The sequence below is a fragment of the Lotus japonicus genome, chromosome 4, assembly GCF_012489685.1.
Source record: "Lotus japonicus ecotype B-129 chromosome 4, LjGifu_v1.2".
NCBI lineage: Eukaryota > Viridiplantae > Streptophyta > Magnoliopsida > Fabales > Fabaceae > Lotus > Lotus japonicus.
This window is the reverse complement of record NC_080044.1, coordinates 74,190,546-74,201,736: the sequence shown is the minus strand read 5'-3', so window position 1 is coordinate 74,201,736 and position 11,191 is coordinate 74,190,546. Positions and strand designations below refer to the sequence as shown.

Below are 11,191 nucleotides of genomic sequence, written 5' to 3'. Positions count from 1 at the left end.
TACTTAATTTAAATATTTCAAATTAACTTAATAATGTTTCATATTATTAAATAAATAAATTTTTAAATTGTTAAAATTATTTCTATGATAATAATTAAATATCAATAATTAAGTTTGAGTAATTAAATTATTTACACAAAAGGAACTCTAATTATATTTATTGAAATGTCTTAACACAATATTTTTTATTTATAATTAAAAACTATTTTACTTTAATTTATTTAAACTATAATAATTTATACATAGTTCTAAAAAAATATTGTAAGTAAACCCGTGCAACGCACGGGTATAATATCTAGTACTTTAGTAAAGCGAGCTATCTTGGAGAATCGTGCATCCTTCATTAATGGTGGTTTCTCTTCTATCAAGATTGTATGTAGTTGTTGTTTATTTTTCTGATGTGAAAAAAAGTCTAAGATATATACTCCCTCCGTTCCAGAAAGTTTGTAGTTTAAGGTTGTGGCACAAAAAGTAAGAAATCAATTATTGATAGTATAATTTGACTAGATTGTCCTTATTTAATTTTACTTGTATGATGTGCAACTATTAAATTATACTTATATAGAGAAGAATGTAATTAATAGAGAAGAGTTGTGGTTGGTTAATATGAAATGTGATAAGTGAGAGAAAATGTATTAAATGAGGGTATAGTGGAAAAAATGCATTGACATTCTAAAACAACAAACTATTTGAGATATTAAAATCATATCTAAAAGTACAAAAATTTTGGAACGGATGGAGGGAGTAACTTCAAACAAACTCTCATAAGATATTTTTAATATCATTCAGTGACATGGACTTTATATTATATCTGAAAATATGACTAAGAAAAAGAGTAACATTATTTTATTAACATAGCATATTAGCAATTTTAAATGTTGTTAAATCGCCTTAATTAGAAAATGTTGTTTGCTGTAATATCAGAGAATAAAAATTATATAATAAGTAAGAATAAAATGAAGAGATAATAAATATGTGAGTGTAATCAATTGAACAGATGTGAAAAAAAGTTTATACCAATTGAAGTTTAACACTGACATTTAATTTAATTACATTATATCATAAAGAAGTTAATTTTTTTTTTAATTTTATCAAAATAAAAATAAATTTATAATGTGGCGGCCGTAATCAATTGAACAGATGTGAAAAAAAGTTTATACCAATTGAATTATTAGCGTACTATAAAAAAATATGGAAGTAATATAGCACTAACCTAATAAAATATTGAATTATTAGTGTACTTTTGACCCAAAAGAAAATGGAACCTATCATGTCAGAGGATCGTTCATGGGCTGGCCTAACAACGTGCGAAATTCTTTTAATTTTAATGAAGGCCCAAAAAATGTTCCACTTTTTGTTTAGTATATTTGTGTTTTTATATATGCGTCAATTTTATAGTGGTCTTATTTGGTTTCCACTCTCAGTCTACATAAAGCTAAATTGCTGATATGCATGGAAACTGCGAAAGCTGTATATTATTATATTCGACGAAATGGTTACATTTTTATTTATTTATTTCGTACTGCTTCCTTAATAAAAAAACTTTAATTTTCATGCACTACTATCTAAAAACATGCATGTAAGACACAACTTTCATGTCATGACAGTCTAAATTAAATCCTTAAGAACAGTAGCACACCTTTTTATTTTGAATGATTTTAGAAAAATCATGTAAGAATAGCTAGGATTTCCATTAGAAGATGTCATTCGTTTGATGAGAAATAAAAGGGAATATCGAAAATTCGAGTGACTAAAGCTGAAACAGCGACTTTCGAAGTAACAGAAAGAAAAGCAACGACTGGAGTGGGAAAGTCTGAGTCGAAAAGATGATTCTTTACTTCTTTCTATCAATCAAAACCGTGCATGAGACTTTCATCTACGAATAACATAAACTCTGTTATAGCCATTTATGTACAATATTCAATGTACTCTAAATGGATACAAATTTTTGGCTGCTACTTAGTATAAGCTATAGGTTTGAAAAAGTATCTAAAAATATGAAATAGAGCTATATACATTCTTATTATGAGAATGAGTCATTCGTCGAGCGTATCTAAATAGATACTATGTTTACATATAAATTCCTGCGTTGTTGCATTCCATTTAAGATTAGGGATAAGCGTAATCAGACATGTTTTTTACATATCTCTCATTATTTTGGACCCTATTCACCTCTTTTGGCTATCGAAATAGTAAGAGATATTATTTTTATTGTTTTGAAAAAAACATATGCTTAAAGAAGTATCATTTTAAGACTACGAAAATTCAGACGCGAATTAGCTATATCCTTCCGACAAACCCCCAGACCCTCAAATCAAGATGGGGAAGAACTCACAGACAACAATCATTCAATCACAACATAAATCCTCGAACATGGCGCTGAGAACCTAGGGCCCCAAATAAAAACCAGAATACATGGATCACCTGCAAATAAACCTCAAACCAAGCATGGCAAAAAACTCATTTCTTCCTCAAAACACTGCAGAGTATAATAAATATAAAACTTAAGCACGCATGTTTGTTTTTCCAGTTAAAATATCATAAAAATGGAAGATTTTCATGTATTTGACAATAATGATAAGTAAATTATTTCACAATGCATACACCTTGAGACATTAATTTTTTTTTATATTTCTCTTATAACATTTATTACTTATTTCTTCTCTTTTTATTTCTCTTTAGTAACTTACACTCCTTAGCCATGCAAATGTTGTCCCTTGTAGCACCAAGTACGATAACAGTGAAGGAGTGATGGGGCACTTTTTGGCATGCAAATGTAGTTCCCCGGCCCTCTCCTATAAATACCCCTTTTGTGATGAGCTATAATTCCACAACCTCATCTTAAATAAATAGAGATTATTAGCTTCTCTCTCACTCTCTCTAGCTATTTCCTTTAATAATCTCAAAACTCCCTTGTAGCTAACACCATGATGAGCGGGGAATCCAATTTATACAAAGGACTGAAACCAGTGATACTAATGGTGTTTGTGCAGGTTGCATATGCTGCAGTGAATATCATCTACAAGCTCGCCATAAAGGATGGAATGAACATGCCGGTGGCTAATGCCTACCGCCTCATTTTTGCATCGGCTGTCACTATCCCTCTTGCTTTTATCTTTGATAGGTTGATGATGACTCCATGCATTTTTTTATTGCTTTTACACTCACTAGTCACTACTCACTAATCGGACTATAGTTTGGGAAATATTTAATTTTCATGCATGAACCTTATATGAAAACGTTAAGTTAGATTATTATATTCTTGGAGAGTGTGGTTATAGTGAAGTGAACTATACATGAGATTATCTTCAATATTCCCTTTTAATTTCTCTCAATTTTGCACACTGAGTGTAGTTCTCCTAAGATAAGTCAATTACTTAAATTCAAATAGATTAAAAAAAACAAAAAGAGAAAGAGAGAAAGAACGAATGTGAAAGTGGAAATAATATAAGAATGTAAATGCATCATAGCTCCTATATAAGTGATATATCAATCGGATAACTGTCAAAATTGTATTTTTGCACTGTACACATAACATTTTCGTTAATACATGCATATAATTAATTTTTTTTATAAGCACATGCATATATATAATTAATAATTGTTTGCTGTATCCTATATATAGGAAGAGAAATATTCTACAGCTTCTGAATATGAGATTCACGAGAGGAAAATGGTTTTTCCCTTTTTTTTTCTCAATACAGGAAGAAGAGGCCAAAAATTACATGGAGGGTACTTTTTTTGGCATTTCTTTGTGGATTGTTTGGGTATGCTACGTAAATTATTGACTTTACCTCCATGAGTATATGGTATCCATGTTAAGGTTTTTTTTTATAAACAAAGAAATATATTGAATGAAGTATAAGGGGTACTTCAACACAATATAAAGAAGAATAGTGAGAAAGAAGAAAAATAATTATAAGGTAATGAATTACAAATACTCATATATATGGTACAGTTATGTAATGTTTCTATTTCAGGGGAAGTTTATTTCTAAACCTTTATGCCGTGGGTCTGGCTTTGACGTCAGCAACGTTTATGTTGGCCATGGTCAACCTTATTATAGGCATTACCTTCATCATGGCTACAACCTTCCGGTATGTACACTTATCTTGCAATTTTAGGAAGGTTACCTTCTTCATATATGATATGAAAGATATTAATTGTATGGTTTTGATTTTTTTTAACTTAAAAAGAGAAATACGGTGTAATTTAGGAAAGTTAATAATTTCTTTTATAAATTTATTGTTAGTAACTATTTTTTTTTAATCATAGAAAATTAGATAAAAGTAACTTAAGACGAGATAATTAATGATAAAAGACCGGGTTAGCACTCACCGCACATTAGGTCAATATTAAATGATAGTGGTTTACCCTCTCAACTTATAATGCTTTTAATTAATTATAAATAAAACTCACATTAATCAGTGTCCATTTTGTTGTATATGCGTTTGATTTTCTGTAGATTGGAAAAATTAAATTTCGGAGTACCAGAAGGGAAGGCAAAGGTGATAGGAACATGCGTTGGAATTAGTGGGGCAATGCTCATGACCTTTCTCAAAGGGGTGGAAATTAATATTTTTCCTTCCCAAATTAACCTTTTGCATCCACATCGGGACCAAAATAAGCATATGGGGCAACATCATGTAGACTTTAGTAATAAACTACTTGGGGTTCCAAGTGCCATTGCAAGTTGCTGCTCTTTTTCTTTGTGGTTAATCATTCAGGTTAACTGATTTTTTTTTTTTCACTATAGTCATTTCATATATCAATATTTTTTATGTGAATGAGTTGTTTGAGTTGTGTTCGCTTCTATTGTCATCTATGGGCACAGGCTCAAGTGAACAAAGAATTCCCCAGCCATCACTCAAGCTCAGCGTTGATGTGCACAATGGGAGCGATACAATCCATTGTTGTTGCTCTTTGTTTTGAAAGGGATTGGAATCAATGGAAGTTGGGTTACGATATCAGACTTCTAACTGTGGCTTATTCGGTATGGTTTATTTTGACACTACGTACAAGTTTTTGAGATGTGAGCAAATTCTCAAGTAAATAAATTAATAAAAAAAAGCACTGTATAGGTTCAAGCATATGAAAACTCACGAATTATATTTGTACCAGCAATTTGATGGTATTGAACACAAGGATAGAAAAATAATGGGCAAGTAATGTTGATTTTGTGGCATAGTTATATTTTGTTGATTTTTTAAAATTCTATATTATGTTAGTAATACAATCCATGTACCTGATTCTGGAGTTTAATGGTCTCTCTCATTGTAACATATATATAGGCTATAGCATCACTCTTTGTTTAAATGAGTAATTTTCATGCAGGGAATTGTGGCCTCTGGTTTGGTAGTCATTATGATTTCCTATTGCGTAAAGATGAGAGGGCCTCTATTTGCATCTATTTTCAATCCTCTACAACTTTTACTTGTCGCTATCGCTGCTTATTTGTTGTTGGATGAGAAGTTATATCTAGGAAGGTATAGTCTATATAAATCTTTCTTCATGTTCATGGTTTGATATACTATATATGATGATTTAGTATGGTTTTAATTAATTATGCAGTGTTCTTGGAGCTGGGCTGATCGTGTGTGGCCTATACACTGTGCTTTGGGGTAAGAGCAAAGAAATGAAAAAGAAGACTCAGTTAATTCCATTGGAAAACACCAAACAGCCCGAAGTTACTGAGATTGCTGTTATGTCTATGACCATAGATCATGATAAATGGGTCCATAGCAATCAAAATCAAACTAGTGCAACCTGGAATGTTGCTAATGATCAATAACTATTTGTCGAAAATAAAAAAAATGGAACACGTCACTACTGAAATATGTCGCAACCAAGGTCGCGAAGATGTAACTTTTTTTAATGAAAACAGTGGAGTCACTTTAAATAGGAAACATTTGAAAATGTGATAAGAATATGAGATCTGTGACACTAAATTTGGGTTATGGAGTTGATTGCGCGTATAAGATGTATTAGCAACCTACAAGGCTACAACGACTGGTTATTGAAACTATAATTAGTTTGAAGTTGGTTTAACTTGAACATAAATAAACTGGACCCGATTGAAGAGAGAAAAGCCGAGGAACTTACGATACATTGGTTGCTCTAAGTAATATAAGTCTCTCCACTGTTGGAATAAACAAGAACTGGTTTACTTGTTTCCTGCTATTTGAAAATTTATGGAAGTGCATCAGCTTTATAACTACCAATTGACAAAGAATTGAAGGCAACATATGAACCTTGCAAGGAGCAGTTCTTGCCTGAGTACAGTGCTTACTCACCAAAGTAACTAAAGAAGTGTATGAGTGATTTACAAGTTATTCAAATTGACAGAACAAATTAGCACATTCTGATAGTATAGAGCATGCAGTTTTATAAAAAATTCACACCTTTGTAATGCATGAAATCAATCCTTGAACAAATCTAGGAGCAGTGCAGTTTACTCCAACTACAACCACTTGTCTGCATGAATCCACTATCAAAGCACATTCTAAGATAGAATCACTATTAGCAACATTTCTTTAGTCCTTATGACTAAAAGAAAATCACGCAGGAATGTCTATGCTCTCTTCCTCGAGAAGTTTAGCAAAAGCATGTATTTAATTGTAAGCAAAATCAATAAGGTTGCAGTGAATAGTTCTCAACTTTCTATGGTATTAGCAAATGATAGTATTTCAATAAGATGTAGGGTCATTGGCATTAAACTTTATGAGCAAAATTTGATCCATAGATTACATTATTCTAAATACCAAAAAATCTCAAGCTTCAAAGAACAATGAGATGTTAAAAAAGGAGCAAAACAAACCGCAAATGCTAGATTAATTTTGTTACAACTAACATTTCTTACTTGTAATTAAGGCTTTCTCTGCCTCCCTCTCAATCCGAATAATTCCATGATCTGATGTTGCATTACAGGATAACACAATAGGCTTAAATCTTCCATCAATAGGAATAGCAGTCCTCACTTCAGGAGGAAATCTCCGTCGTCTGTGTTCACCAAGCAACAAAGTACTTCATAAGTTGGAAATAATTACATGTTACTATTTGACTATTACTTGTGCTAAATACAGTATTATTGGACATTGTTCGTTCCTTTGTGCGGGTCATGGAAGATGCTAAGTTAGTGAATATGGAATGTTATACATAGCCTTTGTTTGAGACTAATAATTTTTTGTTACAGAAATTTTGTCTAGGTTCCATAAAATTTAGTAAGAAGAGCACCAGCCCAAGTAAACTAAACAACATATAATTGTAAGTATGTTCCCATAATATTTGTAATTCTACAATAGTCTACTATGAAGTATGAACAAAACTATTTGCAAGTCAATACCTGCAAAAATTTCTCTCAACAATATGATATACATTTGTCCTGGTGTATAAAGTCTCCTTTGATCTCTTAACTTTCGACCGTACCCTCAGGTATGTATGAAGGTGTCCCTCAGGCAAACCAAGAATAATAAGCAGGGCAAGCTGTTTAAATCATCAATGCCTGGTTTAAGAGATCATCAAGGCATTTAACTCCGCTCAGCAACAAACTAAAAAAGAAACCAAGAACTAATCACATGCACATAAAAGTTGAAACCCAGTGCTCTCATATCCATATCACATAAAGGGCAGTAATAATAACCAGAATATTGATTTGAATATATCTTCCATTGGATTGGGAGTTCTTGACTTCTTGGCAAGAAATCATTCTGCACTAAAAATTAATAAAAGATTAAAATTTGAACCAACACTATCATCATACAGTTGAACAAAACTATCATTAAGTTTGATGCAAACACACTACATATTCTAGGACATAATAGTGCCAAACAAGTTAGTCTCTCTGATAGTTAACAGCACCTTCAGGAATTTATTTACCCTTTCCCTGTGAAAATCTTTCATGCTCCTTAACTTGACCAAACTTATACTTGAAGGAAAAGAACCACAGATAAATTCCAAATTAACATCCATGTGCCGATGGTTAGAGCATTAAACAAAAACAAATTATCAACTCATTGCACAACAGAAAAAGATAAGAATAGCTTCACCTAGAAGATTATACTCTACATCATGAAAACTAACCTCCATTAGTCCATTTGCAGATATGTGATGGTTTCAGCATTCAGCAATGCCCTGCATATAAGATTGTAAAAGTAAATAATGAAATCTCTTCCTAAACTGCATTTATAACTAGTTTACTTCATAAGAACCCTCGAATCTCATACTTAATTTGTTGGGGAAATGAGAAAGCCAAGGAAACAAACACCAAGAGAACCCGACATCACATCTTAACAAAAAACTTTAACCAATGTGACACTTCAACTCACACAGGTTCTAAGATGTGGCGTTTGGTTCTATTGGTGTCTTGTTTCCTTGGCGCACGAGTCCCCTCTCTCCCCAACATAATTTGTAGAAATTAACTTGATATATTATCAAACAAGATGGATACAAATAATCAAATAGGGATCAAGCAGGGCATAGAAATTTGTGTTCAGCAAACAATTTCTAATTTCAAATCAATAAATTTGTGATTTCTTCACCGGTTTCAGAATCTAACCAGGAAATAAAAAGAACATTCTCAACAAAGTCACAAAAGCAGATAAAGGAAATAAGGGAAAATAAAAATAGAGATTGGAATTTTCAAATCAAGGTGGAAGGGTAAATCAAAGAAAAGCTCACCGTTCATGTACTACAAGCACCACCGAGTGAGGTTAATATTTGGAATCAGGGTTGGCCCAGCAAAATGAGGCCTAAAGTCAATTTTAAAGTGAATCATTTTCTTTTTTTGATCTTTTTGACTTAGTATTAATGCTCGGTTTTTTGACCCTTCTTTACTTAGTAAAAAAATATTTTTTCAGGCCTTTTTTTCCTTAGTAAATTTTTTATGGGAGGCCTAAAGCCCTAGCTGGGGTGACTTTACCCTTGGAACGACCCTGTTTGGAATATGTGAAGATGCGAGCAATTTTCGCAGCAAAATGCTAGACCAGTGACTCAAGGTTAAGTGAAAATGGTGAGTATTTCTAATGGTGATTAGTATATTGGGGGAGAACATTGAGCGTCAAACAGTGGAGGGAACAAAATCATATTCGCGCGTTGTAGCATTATGGCGGTTGTAGCACCCAGTAAATAAGATAAGCCGCCAACATCTGACATTGGTAACGCTAAGCTCATATTTAAGTGGCGGCACGAAATTCACTTTCTGGCAGTTTCAAAAGCGTTCACTATCCCCCAACTCATGTCGCTTAAATGTTTACTAAAATCTGTATGTAGTATGTACACATATTATACAAACATAATTTTGTAAGGGTGCACTTCTATATTTTTGTAAATGACACATATACTTTATTTATCATAATTACTACCTCCGTTCCTTATTAGTTGTCCACTTTGAAGAAAAAAATGTGTTCTTATATATCTGTCTACTTAGAGTTTCTAGAGAGCATTAAATGATGTTTTTCCAAGAAATGCCCTTACAGAAACAATAAATGAAAAAAGATAAAAATACATTTTAAAGGGTGAAATAGGAAAAAAAAGAATATTTTAATGAAAATTAACGAAATTAATTGCACTCCTTAATATGCGTGTTTTTTCTCTTCTGAGACAGTTAAATAGGAACGGAAAGAGTAATATTGTATATTATCAACTAAAGGCGTATATATAAAAAGTTGACGACGTATAATAGACATATGAGTTACTAGCACGTTTTGACCATTACAAACATTTGTGTGAATTAAAAGCCATCACTATTTTTTTTTTCCAAAGACATCACTAATTTTTTTGATTTTATTAAAGTTTATTCTATTTTTATAAAACAAATAGTAGCATTTTCCATTGATTTTTCTCGTATCCTATAAAGCTGGAACTATTATAATCCTTAATTATACGTCGTTAATTACGCGATTTCCAAGAAATAAATATCTTTTTGATATACTATAAGATAAAGAAGAAATTAAATTTTTTGATAAATAAATGTTAGTTGTCACTTATTTGTAAATTAATTTCTAATCCTTCACCTTTCATTTCCCTTTCCCGATCTTGTCAATGATTTTGGAACTCTGACCAAGTACATGATTTCCCCAGTGATAAGGCCGGGCCAGTAAAAGACGTGTATAGGCACACCGACCCAAATACATATTATTGGTATAAGGATAAAAATTGTGGTGTGTTGACAGCTTTTTGTACCAACTAGTCTATTTTATAACAAACGAGTCTTTTAACATTATAAAAAAAGACAAAAAAAAGGCTTAATGATATGATATCACATCACCTAAAGATAGAATGATTGGCGATGAAAGAATTCTTTTAATACTCTATATTAAATGATGCACATCCAATTAATTTTATTTATTAAGTGTATCTTCATATTCGATGGTAGTAAAGCTAATTTTTTCCAGGCTGAAAGGTTACATTATAATTTATAGAGGATGTATTTTATGAGAAAAATGTTCTTATATGAGAGCATAAGAATAAATCATGACCGTTAGATTAAATCATAGATGATTACGATTAAGTGTGTGTTTGGAAAACTCATCCACGATCTACGTTTGACCCTGATCCACGTTTTCAGAAGCAAAAAATAGTTGCTTTTGGATTTCTGGATCCACGTTTGGCATCTCCAGATTTGAAACCAAACACACACTAAAAGGTGAAGTTATGTGACATTTTAAAAAAGTCGCATGACATTTTAAAGTTGTCATGTGACCATTAATTAGTTTTAATCTTGACAATCCATAATTACATCTAACGGTCGTGATTTATTCTCATTTTCTCACATAAGATCACATTTCTCATAAAATACATTCCTATAAATTGAAGTTCGAGCATACATTTTCAATAAAAGCATATTCCCTCCGTTTTAATGAGCAAGTTTTTTTGTTTTTTTTAAAGCATGTTTTTAGTACTCTCATTTTCTTTAATAAATGAAATTTTAGTATAATGTTGCTTTCATACCCCTCTTTAAAGTGGAAAGAGGTGGCAGAAGCAGAGAGATAAAAAATATAAGATGTCATTAATAAATGATAAAAGTAGAGAGATAGAAATAAAAATGAGTAAAAATGTAATGTATAAAAAATGAGGTGTGAACATGGAAATTTTATTGAATTTGAAGTACATGACATACTTCAACCTAATACACAAAATTATGGACAAGTTTTCAGTACTATATGAAAACTTGCAGTTTTTTTCTTACGGAAAT

At 31.6% G+C, this 11,191-nt stretch overlaps 1 protein-coding gene and 1 long non-coding RNA gene across 5 annotated transcripts; one reads left to right on the top strand and one right to left on the bottom strand.

Moving 5' to 3' along the window:
- The first annotated feature begins 2,781 nt into the window (after nt 1-2,781).
- On the top strand, nt 2,782-5,948 carry LOC130715657 (WAT1-related protein At1g68170-like). 2 transcript variants are annotated; one of them, XM_057565775.1, is made up of 7 exons: nt 2,782-3,124; nt 3,705-3,767; nt 3,981-4,097; nt 4,466-4,727; nt 4,835-4,993; nt 5,335-5,486; nt 5,572-5,948. In XM_057565775.1, exons 1-7 carry the CDS (start codon nt 2,928-2,930, stop codon nt 5,789-5,791), a joined length of 1,170 nt encoding a protein of 389 aa, XP_057421758.1. In that variant the 5' UTR covers nt 2,782-2,927; the 3' UTR covers nt 5,792-5,948. The 2 variants fall into 2 exon arrangements, with proteins under 2 accessions (XP_057421758.1, XP_057421759.1); XM_057565776.1 differs by lacking the exon at nt 3,705-3,767 and having other exon boundaries at nt 2,784-3,124.
- Nucleotides 5,949-6,069: 121 nt separating this feature from the next.
- LOC130715658 (uncharacterized) lies at nt 6,070-8,741 on the bottom strand. Of its 3 annotated transcripts, none has more exons than XR_009011723.1 (5): nt 8,080-8,632; nt 7,640-7,706; nt 7,343-7,547; nt 6,860-6,999; nt 6,070-6,174 (listed from the first exon to the last, which is right to left on the bottom strand). It is a non-coding gene; the product is annotated as an uncharacterized LOC130715658 (long non-coding RNA). The 3 variants fall into 3 exon arrangements; XR_009011722.1 differs by lacking the exon at nt 6,070-6,174 and adding an exon at nt 8,677-8,741 and having other exon boundaries at nt 6,583-6,999; nt 8,080-8,130; XR_009011721.1 differs by lacking the exon at nt 6,070-6,174 and having other exon boundaries at nt 6,583-6,999.
- Nucleotides 8,742-11,191: the final 2,450 nt, after the last annotated feature.